Source organism: Centruroides vittatus, unplaced genomic scaffold (assembly GCF_030686945.1).
Source record: "Centruroides vittatus isolate TY-2023 unplaced genomic scaffold, ASM3068694v2 contig_875, whole genome shotgun sequence".
Taxonomy (NCBI): Eukaryota; Metazoa; Arthropoda; class Arachnida; order Scorpiones; family Buthidae; genus Centruroides; species Centruroides vittatus.
In genome coordinates this window covers 3,885,477-3,903,313 of record NW_027122567.1, presented here as the reverse complement: position 1 = coordinate 3,903,313, position 17,837 = coordinate 3,885,477, and the positions used below count along the sequence as shown (strand labels likewise).

At 33.7% G+C, this 17,837-nt stretch overlaps 2 protein-coding genes across 7 annotated transcripts in view; one reads left to right on the top strand and one right to left on the bottom strand.

Moving 5' to 3' along the window:
- LOC136983040 (protein kinase C and casein kinase substrate in neurons protein 1-like) overlaps positions 1 to 17,837 on the bottom strand; it is an 85,430-nt gene that overhangs the window by 35,301 nt on the left and 32,292 nt on the right. For 4 of the 6 annotated variants that reach the window (XM_067279660.1, XM_067279658.1, XM_067279662.1 and 1 more), the window contains exons 4-6: positions 9,877 to 10,023; positions 5,804 to 6,030; positions 1,919 to 2,039 (exon numbers count right to left, since the gene is read on the bottom strand). In XM_067279660.1, the coding sequence (XP_067135761.1) occupies positions 1,919 to 2,039; positions 5,804 to 6,030; positions 9,877 to 10,023 (495 nt within the window). The remainder of the gene's footprint in view (positions 1 to 1,918; positions 2,040 to 5,803; positions 6,031 to 9,876; positions 10,024 to 17,837) is intronic. The other 2 variants (XM_067279661.1, XM_067279663.1) reach the window with 1 other exon arrangement.
- Positions 1 to 17,837, top strand: part of LOC136983044 (CD9 antigen-like) — a 285,455-nt gene that overhangs the window by 247,035 nt on the left and 20,583 nt on the right. The window lies entirely within an intron of this gene.

The following is a 17,837-nucleotide window of genomic DNA, read 5'->3' as shown; positions in this document are numbered from 1 at the left end:
AAATAACAACACCTATTGGTGATTGAAAGACACATGAATTTAATAATATGTATGAGAAACTTTATTGTTTATTGACTTATTAATTTTATTTATTGTTTAACAGTACTGTACATACTTACTGTTTATTGACTTTAACAATTATGGAGGAAGACAGACATTTCCTCCATAATTGTTTTTAAATAATGCCAATGAAAAGTTAATTTTAAGTGTGTAACATTTTCATTAAGTGCAAAAGAATATTTGTAAAAGTTAAGCTATTATCTTAAAATCCTATAAATTTTTAAACTTACATTAAGTATAACTAGATTTTATTGTATACAGTGGGCGATTGGTTAATGAACATAATCTGTTCCAAGACATTTTTCACCATTTGAATTGTTTGTTAACCAATTATCAATTTACCATAGATTTTTATGGGAATTTGATTAATTTGTTCTGGAAACTCCAAAAAATAAAAAAATACATACTTTCTTACTATGTTTATTTATATGCAATAATAAAATACATACATACAGTCTTGCATTTTTATTAGTCATGTTTTTTCCATTTATGGGGGTTAAAGAATCTGTCTAATGTCAATTGCTTTTCTCTCTTCTTCAGAATTTTTCAGAAGTAATTAATAGTAGTGTAATTGTAGAGATCCCCAACCCTATTAACCTCAACCTGGTTTTGATGCCATTCTAAGACCGTCATTCTGACATCCTCCCACTTCTTCAAAAGACTTTTAATAGCAGATATTGGCATTAATCTGCTTTTTCAGAAGAAAACATATCTTGCCAAGTTTCTTGGCGTTCTTCTGTCGTCAGACCCGTTTCAGGTTCCATTATGAGCTCTTCAAATGTTCTTTATTTCTCAGATGTGATTTTTGTTACTCCTTTTGCTGCTTGAATCTTCTTGATTATACTGTATCTTTCTTAGATAAGATTAAACTGCAGCCTACTGTAGACCTGTTCAAGCCATACTGCCCAGCAACATCAGACATCTTCTGTCCACTCACTACCTTTGCTATTATACTCTCACCTTTTAAAAATAAAAACCGATGCAAAATTTAATGAATGCCCTCCTGACAGTCTTGCGAATACCATAAAAAAATTATTTTTGTCAGAAAAATAAAAGGCTGGAATTGCAAGGGAGAGTTTCAAAGTTCAGAGGAATACTATCCGATCAGTATATACTGGGTTGAGCATTGATGTCGACATCTCCTGCACTCTGAAAAGTTTTGAATTGTTGCCTGACAACTAGGGAAGACCAATTGGTATTCATTATTTTATGTCATTTCTTGTGTTTGTTCTGTGAGGTATTCGTTGTCCGAACATAAAAATCTTTCGCAAAAGTGTTCGTTATCCGATTTGTTCGTTAATCATCATCCACTGTACTATTATATAAAAGTAATATTAGTTAACAAATCCTTGAAAAAAAGAATTATGATTTTATTATTAATTATGATTTTTTTTAAAATTCGCGCGGACGGGAAGGGGTTAATTTATAAAAGGACATAACTTCTATGTTTTATAGTTATGAAATAAAATTGAATTAGTACAGCAAGTCATGCATTAAACATGCAAATTGATGCAGTAAATTACAGAGAGCTAAATTGTTATAAGATTATTTATAATTAATTCTCAACAATGTTTAACTCAAGCAATTCATAAACTTTATGTAGAGAGAGAATTTATATTACTAAACTAAAATATTAATATAATTCAATAAAACAGATATTTTCACTTAAAGTAGTAATATCCATAAACATATATATTTTAAAATTTCTTTAAAAAATGAATAAATAAGTTTTGATTATACATTTACTACTGCTAAATAAATTTTGAGGTGAACTTTTTTACAGAGTATCTCACAAATTAACTTAACACATTTAACTTAAAAATATAATTCTTTAGAAGTGGGAAAACAAAAAACATACTTCAAACTGTGGCCAATTCATTGCCATTCCAACACCATGATTATTAGCCCACCATTTAAGGTCTTTAGCTGCATCAGCATTTTGTACTGTGTGCCTGTACTCTTCATAGATTTGTGGAAGTCTAAAAATCATTAAAAATTAATTAACAGTGCTTTCATTAAAGTAGAATAATAATATAAACTAATATTTAAATTACACAAATATATGTATTTTTTAATGATAAAATATGATTATTAGTATAACTGAAAAAATCTTCAATCACTATTTTATAACAAATGGTCAAACAATATTTACTACAGTCAAATCTTGGATTTTGAACTGAATTTGTTCCTCAAAGTTGTTTGAAAACTGATTTGTTCTCAAATCAAAACAAATTTTTCCATAAGAAACAATATAAAATGGATTAATCCATTCCTAACCCAAAAAGAAAGCCCTGTTTTTTTACCTTTTTAGCTGCATTTCATGCATAAAAATGCCTACAAATGCAATATAATATTATCTATGTTCATTATATATATACATACATATATATATTAAAAGCAAAATGTTCCATCATTCCAACTGAAACTGTAACCAACACTTTACAAAAAAGTGCTATAAACAGATACTCAATTCTTACTACCTGGATGAAATATAACCAAACCAATCAAGACAAATAATAATACTTTAGCCACACTTTCTGAAATATTATGTTGTTATGTTTCAATTGCTTTGCTTTAAATTAAATTAATTAATTTTGATTTTATTTTTAACTTTAGTTTCAGTTTAGGTGTAAAAACTAGAGTTTTAATAATTATTTTATTATTATTAGTTTTAATTAACTGGCTACCTAGTAATAATAAATATCAAATTAAATATTAATATTATATTAATAAATTTTTTATTTAATTTGAGTTAAACACCTTTAAACATGAATTCATAGATGTAATTTATATTACACAAATGTCAATTAACATGATTTTTATTAATTAATTTGATTTAGATTCAACTGCAATGCACACTGAATAACTGTAGTGGTATCTTACCTGCATGCACATTGAAATCTAATTTAAATAACAATGTCATCGATGGTTCATGCCGTGATATCTAATGACACAAGGCAATCTCGCCACCACTAACTTCTGAATCAGTAGTCCTGCCAGTGATTGATTGGGCCATTGACTTTCTTTACACAGAATATATATGGCCATCTGAGTTTCTCTAATCTATGGCTAGCTCATGCAGAGTAGCTTATTCAGCAACCAAGTTATCATAAGGGAACCAGAGCAGATATGGCATTCAAAACTTTGCTCATAAACAAAATTATTCCAAACCCAAGGTTTGACTGTATTTCTGTTGTTATACAGGGTGTTCTGCTCTAAAGTACCTGATTTTAATTTGCTATAAACAACAGATGGTTTAAGACACATAAAAGAAACAACGCATCATGTTTTATAGAAATATAAATAGGACTTTTACAAAGAAAAAACTTTGCATGTTGTCCTCCTTTTTCACTGTTTGCACCATCTGTAGTCCTTGAACAATTCACACAAATTTCAGAGACAACCTTCCTTTGTAGGCTACTGCCTCCGCAAAAAAAAATGTAAAACAGGCAAAGCATCCTCTGGTGCTAATGCCACAATTGTAAAAATTACATTTTAAGTAAAAAACCAATATAGGTACGTGGCCGGCGCTATTTACATTTAATAAAAATATAAATACGACTATTACAAAGAAATAAGTTTGCATGTTGTCCTACTTTTTCACCGTTGTCAAGGTCTGCTGATGGTGCAAACAGTGAAAAAGAAGGACAACATGCAAAGTTTTTTCTTTGTAAAAGTCGTATTTATATTTTTATTAAATGAAATAGCACCGGCCACGTACCTATATTGGTTTTTTACTTAAAATGTTTTATAGAATTTTTTCATACTGAATGATGATGCAGAATGCAAAATGTGATTATTATTGTCCAGTCAGGGCTTTGCCACAGGAGAAAGTGCAGGTCATGGTATGTTATGCCCAATAGCATGGCCACCAAAATCACCCGATCTGACCGCCTTAGATTTTTTCTGTAGGGCTATATGAAAGATATGGTTTATGAATTTTGATCAGAGACCTTCAGGATCTTCGGTAGCTCTTCATCGCCACTGTGAGACAGGACATGCTGGAGCATACATAGTCTGAAATTGTCTACTGTCCTGATATTGTCACTGAGTGATGGAGTGCACACAAAAAGGATGTAATTTTTTCAATATTATTTGTTAAATTTTTCTCTCATATAAAATCATTAACCATTACTTTTTTTTATAACCAATTCAAATTCAGTACTTTCGAGAGGAACACCTTATATTAATAAATTTTTCTCAATCCATTTCAGATCAAAATATGTGAACATATTCTTATCAATAGTTTAGTATTATGAAATTATATACTTAATATCTAAAACTTGCAAAACAATACCTAATTATGAAAGAAGAATTTTTCAAATTCTTTACTCATAAGTAGATAATAAATGCTCATATAATTTTAACTTTTTATTTCATACAGCAACATCAATCGCAGTCTAAATGCTAAATATGTGATTTATCCACTAAACAAAACTTATGATACACAACTCTCATCAGGATACTCAAGGATTTCAGTTCAGTTTATCATTAAATGAAGAAAGCATGATTCAGATTCTGGGATCTGGAATTGTGTTTTCTTTCTTTGATCAGTATTTGAGTTATACATACAATTTACATTTTGGTCTCATGATCAATTTTTTTAAATTAGAAAGTGTTTATTAACCCTTTCCATGCGGTTATACGCCTTTAGGCATATGTCACGTGACTTGCCGTTAATTCGTGATGCGGCATACGCCTTTAGGCGTAATTAATCAAAAAATTCGATTATTTTGCGTTATATTCGATTTTCCAGCGATCTTAGCTTTGATTCGCTATTTTGTAGGTCGATTGACTTTGTTTAAGCCAATAAACGTTTTGTTACCACCCCTGGGCCATAAATATTTTGGTAAATACATCCCCTACTATTCTACAGTAAATCTTTGCAGTTAACTACACAGTTGGCTGAAAACAATCAAAGGGAAACTCCTTCTACAGTTTTATTGAGTCTCTTCTGTCTTTGTTGACGTTACTTTAACTAATCACAGACTTATGAAACGAAAAAATTGCCGCGAAAAGCCCCGCCTCCAACCTTCGAAGTAAAATGTAAACAATCACTGTAAATTCGCTTTTTAAATCGATTTTTAATTCTAATTAACTAATTTAATGCACTTAGACATTAAATTAGCTAATTCGACAATATTTAGGCGAGTAAATATGTTTTTAAAACTATCTTCATGATAACAATCGACTACTCTCCCAGCTAAGTAATTAGAGACATAGTGTGAATAATAGCAATAACTTCTCCCCCGCTCTAGGTAGAAAGCTGCGGTTTGTTTTGTTTAATAGAGGACAGATGTTTCTATCTAACAGATGTACAAAGTTCAGCGATTCTCTGTAAATTAATTTTTTTTTTGTTCGTAACCTTCAAATTTGTTCGTAAACTTCATATTATTTTAAATATGTATAAAACTAAAAATTATACAATCGTAAACTGTAATATGTTCTTAATCAAACGCAAAAAACAGATAAACATAACGCAATTTTAAAGCGAAATATCGCAATTTAAAAATCATCCAAAAACTGCAAAAAATGCGCCGCATGACGAATTCCACTCAATTATTTGCTGTAGATCGCCCGCATGGAAAGGGTTAATAATTAAAAATGTCTATTAAATTTCAAATCTATTGATGAATGTTTAAAACCACCCACTTTAAACAGCAAATAAAAAAAACAACTTTTTTAAAATTTCATTTGTATTAAAAAAATTACACTAAAAAAGAAAAAAAAACATACAACATACTCTGCATCAGTAGAAATATTGAGACAACCATGAATACCAAAAAGCATTTCTTTAAAAAAATTAAGCCTTTTTTCTTCGAATATTTGGCATTTATCAAAAACATCAGTCATATCTTCCATATACTTTGCATTAAAATCATTAATTTCTTGAAGAGCTTGTTCATATTTTTCTTTTGTTTTTTGGACATCATCTTTACATTTAGTGACACGATCTTGTAATTTTTTAACCTGAAACAATTATTTATTTTTATTATCTTAATAACTATTAAAATGAAAATTCAACATTTATGTTACAAGAGAGAAATGAAATTATTTTAATAAAAGAAAACTTGATTAATTTTCTGACAATCACAATTTGATATTAAACTAAAAACTAATCAAATTTAACAAGTTATGATTAACATCTATTATGATGATGATAATAGTTTAATTTTAGAAAATGAGGTTTCTAAAATCAAAAACAAATTGATTATGGTAATCGGTATCATATTTTCACACACTGACCAGAATGCAAATTTAAAAGAAGGGAGATCAGCACACTGATAAACCACGGTTTAAGTTATAACAACAAATTAAGTATGTATTGTTATAATCCTCCTTATACATAATTCATTTTGTTGGCTAATTATCAGTATTGTAAACAGAATTTTATTTTTCTGCAGGTAACAATTGTGGGTTGGGAGTTGTGCATGCCAAAATCAAAACTGTAAAATGTAAACTTTTGGTAAGTAAGGCATATATCTATATAGACTGATAAGGCAACCTTAGTATAATAAGGTAAGGTTACTACTGACGGCTCTATTTATCAACAGAAAGGTGAAATTATCAAATCAGAACTCAGCTACTTAAAGTAAAATGAATGCCAATTGATTGATTTCAATTTTCAACTCTTAATAAATATAGAGGGACATAACTTAGAGGGTCATAAGAGGGACAAACTTAATGCCATTTATTTATTCATTCATCAATCAATTGAATAACATTTTTTTTGCTATTACAAATTGAGAATCTTATCTGAAATGATTGGGACAAGAAGTTGTTTAGATTCTGGAATATTTGTATATTTGCTTCCTATTTGATATGCATTAGTCTTACTTGATTTCTTTTTTTAAATGTCATTTATTTAGGGATTTTATTAATTTTCAATAAAAAAACTTTTCATACAATTATGTGAATATACTTTATATATATTCAATATAATATATAAAGCTACCTGTAGTAGGTATATTATTAAAAGATATTTGCATAGACATGTTGAAATAATTTTACACTGTAATATGGTTGCTGTCTATTCATTTTTGTATATCTCACAGCATTTTGGTTAGGAACATCTTTATTTTAAAAATTGGATTACAAATTCACATAGGGGTGTTAATTGATATGGTCAAAAGATTATTTAAATTTTGAATTTGTTCTGGTAAATATAATTTATGTTAAAAATTGGGATTGAAGTATACTTGAGAAATAAAAGAAAGTCACACCTTCATATACATACTTCTCACATAGTTTATCAGCAGGGTGGCCAGAAAAACCATCCAGAACAATTGAAATACAGCAAATGCAGAAACCCATATGCTTGTTACCCAAGTTAAACTGGCATGCCAAGGTATACCATATGTGAGAAAGATAATTTCAGGTATCTCTCATTTAAATCAACATGCTACTCAATATGCAAAAATACAGTAGTTAAAAAAATTTATTTTAATGACCATGAACAACTAAATCAGTGAATGCTCTAAAGCTGCAAACTGATTTTGAGTTTAATTTAGATAGAGTTAGATAGCCTAATACAGTCCCTGGCCAAATTATTAGACGCACTACAGATTTTTCATAATTCAATGTTTCATACCCGGTTTGGTGTAGGTCTATCTTATAAATCATAATTTTGATAAACGAAACTTATTTTTTAATGTCATTGTATACCTATATTTGTTATATTTCATTACAATGTTAATATATTGGTAGGTATCAGAGCTTAGACATTGAAGTATAGCGTACAAGTACGAACGTGTTTCAGTCGCGTTCTCGCTTGCTTCTGGTGTGGACGTGTTTCTGTTCACCTCTTGTATTTAGGTCATGGTGTACAATTACACAAGTGTTTGTTTTCTTCGATAGTAGTATTTTTACCAACCAGATATAATAAATTGTGATCTTTTGACATGGGGAAAAAGAGAGACCTTTCACCACGTAAAATAGCTGAAGTCAAAGCCCTCGTTAATACAAAAATGTATTCCAACCGTAAAATTTCACGAAGGTTGAATGTGTCTGAAGCTAGCGTACGATGTATAAAGAAAAAAGTTGAATCAGATCAAGATCTGAGTTCGAAAAGAAAAAATAAATGCGGCAGAAAGCCAATTTTCAACCCAAGGTCAGAAAAATGTCTTAAGAAAATTTGCTTAGAAAACAGATTTGCTACCACTAAATCAATAAAATCTCAATTGGAAGATGCAAAAGTGAATGCTTCTGAGCGCACTGTTCGCAGAAAATTGAAAGATCTGGATTTTAAGGCTTACCGTCCAGCAAGAAAACCCAGAGTTAACAGTTGCAATGAAAGCAAAGCGTTTGAAGTGGGCCAAACAGTGGCATGATAAGGATGTAGACTTCTGGAGATTGGTAATTTAACATTAAATAGATTATTTACTATAAAATAGACAAATTAACAGTAGATACTTGATTCATAAGATATATTTTTTTTGTTTTCTCAGGTCTGTTTCAGCGATGAAAGCACATTTGAAATTTTAGCCAACAAAGCTCATTTTGTCCGTCGTCGTAGAAACGAAAAATTTCATTCTGACTGCGTCATTCAGACTGTTAAGCACCCCACGAAAGTAATGATTTGGTCTGTCATCAGTGGCAAGGGCACTGGGTGCCTGTACGTAGTAAAAGGCACCTTGAGGCAAGACCAATATAAAGAAGTCTTGCAAAATCGGTTGCTGCCACAGGTTAGAGAATGGTTCCCAAATGGGAAACCATTTATTTTTATGCAAGATGGAGCTCCCTGCCACACAGCCAAGTCTGTGAAAACATATCTACAAGAGCAAAATATCCCTCTGTTGGATTGGCCGGGTAATAGTCCTGACATGAACCCCATAGAAAATGTGTGGGAGCTCATGAAGAGGGAAGTGGCCAAAGAGGTCATCACAACCAAAACGCAGCTTTTGGAAAAAATCATCCATGTGTGGAATCATCATCCACAAATACAAGAGACAGTCCAGTCTTGCATCGACAGCATGCCGCGCCGGATTGAGGCTCTCATAGCTGCAAAAGGTGGCTCAACAAAATACTAAAATTTATATGGCAATTTTGTATTTTTTACTATGTTAATAAAAACAAAAATTTTCAATAAATATAATGTTTTATTTGTGTTAGCACCTATGTAATAAAGTAAACTGTACATTACAAGTTAAATTCATTGGTAATAAATATTCAAAGAACAAATTGTAGTAGCTGATAATTAAAATTTGCATAAAAACTATAGTGCGTCTAATAATTTGGCCAGGGACTGTAAATAGGATTTAACAATTTGGAGGGCTTATCACACCAAGGCAGACAGAAAAAAAAAGACCAGATCTTTTACAAAAAGGGTTAGTCTTTAATAATCACTTTCAAATTTAGGTAAGGATGCATTTCAGGCACAAGGACCCCTCATCAGCTTACAAACACAGTGTTATAATTATATATTGGTGCTAACAGTTAACGAATACAAAGGAATTTTTGATATATACCGTGCACTCTATACATCAAAAATTCCTTTGTATTCGTTAACTGTTAGTGTTATAATTATATGTTGGTGCTATGTGTTTGTAAGCTGATGAGGGCTCCTTGTACCTGAAATGCATCCTTACCTAAATTTGAAAGTGATTATTAAAGACTAACCCTTTTTGTAAAAGATCTGGTCTTTTTTTCCTGTCGGCCTTGGTGTGATAAGCCCTCCAAATTGTTAAATCCTATTTATTAGGCTATCTAACTATCTAAATTAAAGTTGTGGGCTAAAAGTGTCATTTATTATTATGATTTTGAGATGTTAAAATCTTAGTTCTAACTTACATTATATAAGTAAAATAATATTCGTACACTTAATACCTGGTCAGGAGACAGCGATGTATCCCCTGTTGCATTCCTTTCCTGATTAACTGCAGATCGTTCATTTTTACATGCTGTATGATAATCAGTTTTACATTTATTTACTTTTGAAAGAAGCTTTGCCCAAGATTTTTGTGCCTGAAATGACCAATTTTAAAGATATTTTACTATTTTTAATTTAATTTATTATACATTATTACATAACTTTAAACTATATTTGTTACATAACATAAGAATGTTTAAATATATTTGATGTTAAAATAATTTTAGAAAAAAAATGTAAAAATGCAATGTAATAAGTTCAAACTTTTGAATTTCATTTTCTTAAGAATTAAACTTAATTAAATTATCTCTACAACATGATATATAAGTTTTTAAAAATTATTTTAAGTTTGTTAATTACTCATTTACTTTTTTTTATTAATTTTAATATCATTCAAGATTAAGTTTTGAAGAATGGTAATACAAAAAAGTTGAATTAGTAAGGTGGCTACCAACTTGATCAATAAAATTTCTATGTATTTCTTACACAACATAGTGTAATTCTCATGTCCTTGAAAATACAATATGAAATTATGAAAATGAAAAATCAATTATAGATGTAAATGAATTGAAATAAACTGTACAAAAAATTAGCAAAAGCAAAGAATTAAATTAAATGTTACAAAAACATTTTCAAAGAAGCATATTTCGCACAAACAAAACATCATTAAATTATTAAAAATCCATCATTATTTTTATTTTAAAAAACTTTTGATACAAATATGATTTTATTATTAGGTTCTAGTTAAAAATGAATTGAATATCCAAAATCAAATTACATATTAATTGAGAGTTAAACTTATATTACAATTGAAAATTATTAAATTTTTAAAATTATAAATGCTATTAGCCAAACACAAATTGATCTACAAATAAAATCAATTTTCCAGATTAATAAATTTTATATTTTAAAAAAGCTTTAAAAATATATTATTTTCAGACAGAGAAACCGTGTTGTGCTAGATTGCTATTCAAATTGTTAAACACAAGATTGTGTTATTAACTCAATCACTTGGGTTTCGACTCCACCTTTATTTAGTTGATAAAGGTGGAGTCAAAAGCCAAGTGATTGAGTTAATAACATGATCTTGTGTTTAACAATTCGAATATATTATTTTGTTATAGTAATCCAGTAAAACTGACTTTGTCTATAGGTTAATGTTTTTGTATACAATCTTAAAAATGAAATTGAATACATTCATAAATCAGTCCTCAACACCTTCAATTATTTCTACCAGAAAAAGCTTCACCTCTTAACACTTACTTCCAATACCATGCACCTCACATTTCATTTTTGTTTGCAGGATCAGCCATGAGGACACAGTGGGTACCTTACACCCAAGCCCTCAGCTGTATATGAGACCTCAAAAAATGGGAAAATAAAAACTAAATGCAAAAAAAAGAAAGAAAATGAAAATTTTTAAGTTAATTGGTTAAAATTAATCTTGTTTTATAAATTTGGCCTAAACTGTCTATGCAAAAGCCAAGCTGACTGTGTCTTATGGATAGTAAACTTATCTTGATCATAAATATTGATTGATTCTTATTTAAATAATTCTAATGATGAGCAAGAACACAACAACAAGTCTCATTTTTATCCCACTGATTTCTGAAACTACCTAAATAACTTGAAACTTATATTCATATTTGTGAATTTGTGGTCCAATGTCTTTGTCCATTAAAATTATAATTAATATTTATTATTCTAAGCATTTCATATACAAAATACAATTATCCCTTGTACAACAAAGTTTGAAAATTGGGGATATCCCCCTATACAACACAACTTATGGTTTTGCTCAAACATGATTTGGGAAAGCCTCAGTAAAAAATTTCACAATTTTTAAGTATAAAGTTTATTCTATTTTTTTCTTTTTTTATTCAAGCAAGCATGCAGTCTCAAATTTGCCCATGGATTTTTCAATATTGAAATTTTCAATTTGTTTTGTGCCTTTTGTCAGGTTTAGTGAAAACAGATAAGAAAGCTAGGACAAGGAAGAAAACACTGTACTATCCAACCAGGTGTCATTGTTGTTTCTTTCAGATTATAGCTTTTAAGACGGTCACTGTGTTTTGTTTTTATACGTCAACCTTTGTATTAAGTAAAGTTTATTAAACATTTTTAGACAAGTGCTATTAAACTTTTTTTTAATTGTAGATAAGCAATCATTTATAAAATGATGAATGAAATATGATGGTATCTCAGTACTCTAACACAAATTCTGGAAAAAAAGTTGCTTGGTACTCGATCGAACAAACATGACCCGTTAGAACAAATTTTCAATTAGTAACATATTTTTAGTTTGTCATCCATTAAAAATTTTTAATGATAAAAATAAATAATATGAAAATGTTGCTGATACTTCAAGATCAACAAAAAAGCTGAAATGACGACAATACTTTGTAAAAAGAAAATGCCCTTGTTTAACTAAAATTAACATTAAAGTGTAATATAATACTTTTAAATGTGATTGTTAATTATTTATTGATTGCTTTAAGAATGTATTTCTCTTAGTAACAAAAAAAATGATATACTTTTGCTAACTTCTGGAATGTAACCCTATGTTTTGCATTAGTCCTTTGTTTCACACAGCATGGATTTGTATTTTTTGGAACATGACTACCATGTTATATGAGGTATACCTGTGTGACCGGGGGGTCGGCACCTCTTTGGTGTCACGTCAGGTCTGACACCACCGTGTCTCGGCTGACACGGAAGCCGCGGCGATTCTACGATCGGTCGCGCGAGCGGTCGCGTTTTTCGGACGTTTGGATTCGGGATGGAGGACAGGAAATAACAGAGGCCATTTTAACATAACGTATATTTAACTGCATAACGTATATTTAATTGGAACAGGATTCATGTACATTATCAAGGGTCTAGCGATGCGACTGAGAGAGAGAGCTTACAAACGAGTTCGCGTGGTGATAAATACCTTGGGAAAGGCGTTCGTAGATTCTAGCGGCGTTGATTCCGGCGGCGTTTATAGGTTCTAATGGCGTTGATTCTGGCGACGTTCGGAGGTTCTAATGGCGTTGATTCTGGCGGCGTTCGTAGAGTTAAATGGCATTGATATCCTTGGTTTGGCACAAAATTCAGGAGGTAGCACACGTAAAAGTACTTCTGCACCCATGGCTATCCGAGCGACAACTCTCCGAATTTTCGAAGTATTGTTTTCTTGTTTAATGCACTTTAGGGCGAAGGTGATGAGAACTGCTTTTGGGAACTAAATAAAGGATACGTTCTCATGTAAACGGTTGATAGTTAGTTGTTAAGTTGTAGTAGTAATTGACAACAAGGCGACAACTATGACGTCATGGAAACTTTACCGTAGGTCCACAGTTCCGACACTTACATCACCCCGGCGTTTCCAAAATCGTGCTTGGTCTTCATGAGCAAGATCGATTTTAAATTCTGGGTAACTCTCTCTCTCTTTTACGAATGTTACAATCAAAAAATAATACAATTAATGAGAAAGCATTAATATACTATACAAGGCTTAATATGTTTAATACAAGACAGGATATCACGTATTGCCGGTTGTGTATGATTTACAAAGAAAATATTGACTCTCTCTTGTTATTGTAATAACGCGGTCAAAATAATGTTAGGATAACGCGGTCAAAATAAACCACAAATGTAAATATACGGTTAAGTATTGATGTTTAGTGTAGTTTACTAAATATTGGTTACCTCTACTGTAAATATTGGAAAATATAGATGGGATAATAATATAGAGAATATTTCTACCGCTTTATAACGATGTCACTGATGCTTTCGAAGATGTTCTATTGATGGAAGAGAATTTGAATGGATATATCATCAAAAATCGGAATTCTGTTCAAGTGAGGATAAACAATATAAAATACGACATAGTACCAGTCACGAACTGTAGTCAAGACGAGAATTTGCAAAGAAAATTAGTAATGATTAAGAGCATAAGGTGAGGATGAATATGATCGAGGAGTTTGATGCGGGATCCGACTACTTCGCTGGGGTCGAGGCATTACCCAGGGCTGATCGGGCACCGGACCTCGGCTTCTAAGAGCGTAAGGAGGCGTGGTTTGTGATTGTTCCTCTTCCGTTTCCGATTGAGTAGTCGGTCGGAGAGTAGGTTCTACTTGTCTTTCCTCGATCGGTTCTTCCTCTTCCGATTCGTCATCTATCTCAGCGGTTTCTTCGGGGTATTGGGTGGCTTCGGTTAAAATAAATTCATCCCATGGATCGATATTAAGTGAGCTATCTACTACTAAGGATTTGGGAGTTGTTTGAGTAGTAGGGAGCGGCTCCTGTCTTTCGAATTCGAGCTGTGCCGTACAGGGTTTTAAGCGATTGGCATGAACTTGAAGTTGTTTCTTGGTTTAGATATTTTCGATAATAAAGGTGACAGGACTTAATTCCGTTATTATGCGGAAAGGGCCTGACCATCTTGGGGTGAGTTTTTTCTTTAAGCCTTGAGAAATAACGACCTCGTTGAGAAATACACGGTCCCCTACTTGATACGTAGGTGATTTGTGAGTACGTCGATGGTATGCCTGACGTTCTTTCGCTGCTTGTTCGGCGTGCTCCTGTGCTATCCGGTGCGCATTAGCCATTCGAAGGTGTAGTTCCGCGGCGAAGTTATTATCGATATCGTATCTAGTCCTAGTAGGACGAGTAACTAAATCAAAAGGGTAGGTGGAATCCCTACCGTAAAGTAGAAAGAATGGACTGTCATTCGTAGAGGCGTGTGTGGTGGTATTATAAGCGAATAGAGCATAGGGTATCCATTCGTCCCAATCTTTTTGATCCGCGGCGACGTAATGTGATATAATGTCTATAAGAGTTTTGTTAAACCGTTCGACGAGTCCGTTACAGGCAGGATGATAGGCGGTTGTTAAGAGTCTTTTAATGTGAAGTAAATCACATACCTCCTTAAACATTTTGGAGACTAGATTTGGAGCTCGATCCGTAAGAAGTTGGAGAGGTGTCGAATGTTTTAGGACGACGTTAGTGACAAAAGCTTTGGCGATTGTTTTGCTATGGATGTTAGGCAAGGGAATAGCTTCGGCGTATCGGCTAAAGTGGTCGATAAATACCAGTATATACTTATTTCCGTTCGTAGTGATAGGTAAAGGTCCCACGATGTCCATAGCTGTTCGCTCAAATAAGTGTGTTAGAGGCGGAAATAGTTGCAGTTCCGCTTCCTGTTGTTTATCTCTTCTCTTTTGTAAGGCGCATCTTTGACAGTTTTGACAATAAATAGTTATATCTTTATTCATAGTTCGCCAGTAAAACAATGATCGAAGTTTTTGCTTCATTTTCTGTGCTCCCAAATGACCTCCAATCAGAGAGTCATGATAAATATGTAGAATATAAGGTATTAGGACTGATGGTATAACTAATTGCTCGAGAGAATCTCCTTGCATATCAGATTGTCGGTGATAAAGTGCTCCTTCCTCATTGAGGAAAAATTGGGTTTCAAAAGAGGGGTCTAGAGCAGATTCGTCCTCTAGTTTTTGAATGATAGGATTCCATAGTGCATCCTTTCTCTGCAGGTCTCGAATTTGTGTTTTTGAATAAATGGGTTCCAATTCTGTTGCTTCTCTGATTTGTCAGATTGGGATACGGCTTAATGCATCTGCATTTTTATGGCAATTCCCCGCCTTATGTTTGACTTCAAAATCGAACTCCTGCAAAAAGATAATCCAACGGGCGATTCGAGAGTTGTTACTAGAATCTTTATTACTAATGAGCCATCTTAAAGGGCGGTGATCGGTAATAATTGTGAACTTCCTTCCATATAAATAAGGTTTAAAATATTTGGTGGCCCAGACAACTGCTAAGCATTCCTTTTCGGTGGTGCTGTAATTCTTTTCTGCCTTTCGAAGTATGCGACTGGCATAGGCTATAGGCATGTCTCCTCTCTCGTCTTCCTGGGATAATACTGCTCCTAGAGCGTCGTTAGAGGCGTCTGTAGCTAAGAGGAAGGGTTTAGAAAAGTCCGGGGACTTTAAAAGTGGAGCGGAAGTCATTATTTCCTTAAGTCTCTCAAAGCTACGCTCCTGTTCATCCTTCCACTGGAAGATGACATCGTTTTTTAATATATCGGTTAACGGTTTTGCGATAGCTGCATAGGAATCGATATGGCGTCGGTAGTATCCGGTTAATCCTAAGAATGACTTGATGTCGTGTTTGTTTGTGGGTCTGGGAAAGGTCAAGACGCAGTTGATTTTATCGGGATCAGGTCTTATTCCTTCATCGGAGACATCGTGCCCTAAGAATTTGATTTGTCTTTGTAGGAAATGGCATTTTTTTGGTTTTAGTTTTAGCCCAGCTTCGGCGAGGCGTTGGAAGATTTGTTCCAATCGAGTTAGATGACTTTGAAAATCGGAGCTAAAAGTTAAGATATCGTCCATGTACATTAGACAGGTTTTCCCTTTCAATCCATGGAGAATGAAGTCGGCAGCGCGTTGCCACGACGCTGGGGCTCCGGATAGGCCCATAGCCATACGGTTCCACTGGTAGTGGCCGTCAGGCGTAGAAAATGCTGATTTTTCCTTGTCTTTTAAGGCTAATTGCCAGAATCCTGATATTGTGTCCGTTCCAAGTTCCGTTCTCGGAGGAAGATTACAGTCTCCTAACAAAATCACGTCGGGAGAGTGTGCTACAGAGGTAGGGTTAGATAAAGTGGCGTTGGGAATTGCATGTTGAGCGCTGATAGATGTACGTCGACGATCCCGTCTTCCCTTCACCGGCGCGAGGGTCGTTGAATTCCTCCTCTCCGGAGCCGACCGGAAGTTAATCTCCTCTCCCTCGGGCAGAATTAATTTTTCTCTTGCTAAACAAATAATGAACCCCTTAGCTGTAATGATGTCTCTCCCGAGGAGTCCATCGCAAGGCGTAGTTATGTGGTCATCTACTATGTAGCATGAATAGGGGAAGCGCAAAGGCCCAATCCCGACCTGGAATTGTCTAGCTCCATAGGTTTTTATTCCATGGCCGGTAATGCTTTGAAATAATGTCTTCCCTTGTCTGCGATTAAAATCTAGGTGAGCTACTTTCTCCGCCAGCGATTTAGATAAAAGTGTTACTTTGGAGCCAGTATCGATAGCTAATCGGGCCGGATATCCGTCAATTGTACAAGCTAAACTCGGTTCTGAGTCTCGATGTAGAGACCTAATTGTCCCTCGGGGTTGATGGCGCTTCGCTCCTTGTCGGAGGGATATTCGGTTCGGACAACCGGAACCGAAATCGGGGATTTCTCGGACATTGGGAGTAACCTGATGTATAGCGGGAGTACTCGGCCACTTCTCGGAAGGACCCCCTTTTAAAATTCCTCCCGTTAACTTTATTAATTCGCTCGTATGCCTGTCTATTAGGAAAGGCGGCGTTTCTTCGCATTTGGGGGTCTCCTTGGCCTCTATACATCGATAGGACGATTTCTCGCGCCGTATCGAGGCGGATATGCAGGTTCCCGCCGGTCTCGATTTTCATTTCTCGCTCTCCCTCTAGCTACATCTCGGGTCCCTTGGAAGTTGTCGCTCGCTTGCCTGGGTAAGTATTGTGGTCATGAATCTTGGTAGCTCCGAGAATGCCAATATGGCGGAGTTCTACGTCGGCCACCTTCCGAGGTTCCCAATTGCCTTAATTGCTCCTGGATATTCTCCAAGGTTTCCTCCAACCGATTTGAACTAGCAGCGTTAGCCTCATCCCCAGTTTCCTTTGGATTATTTATGGCCCGGATTATCGCTCGAGGTTTTCCCGTTAATTGTTCGATGGTTTCTTCACTGATGGCGACTCGCACAGCCATATCAAATGTGTCTGGTTCCCTGCTCATTACGGGTCTTTTTATGCAATCACTTAGCCCACTAAGGAATTGCACCCTTAACCTCTCGTCCCTCTCTTTTTGTTGGCACCGTTTAATGAC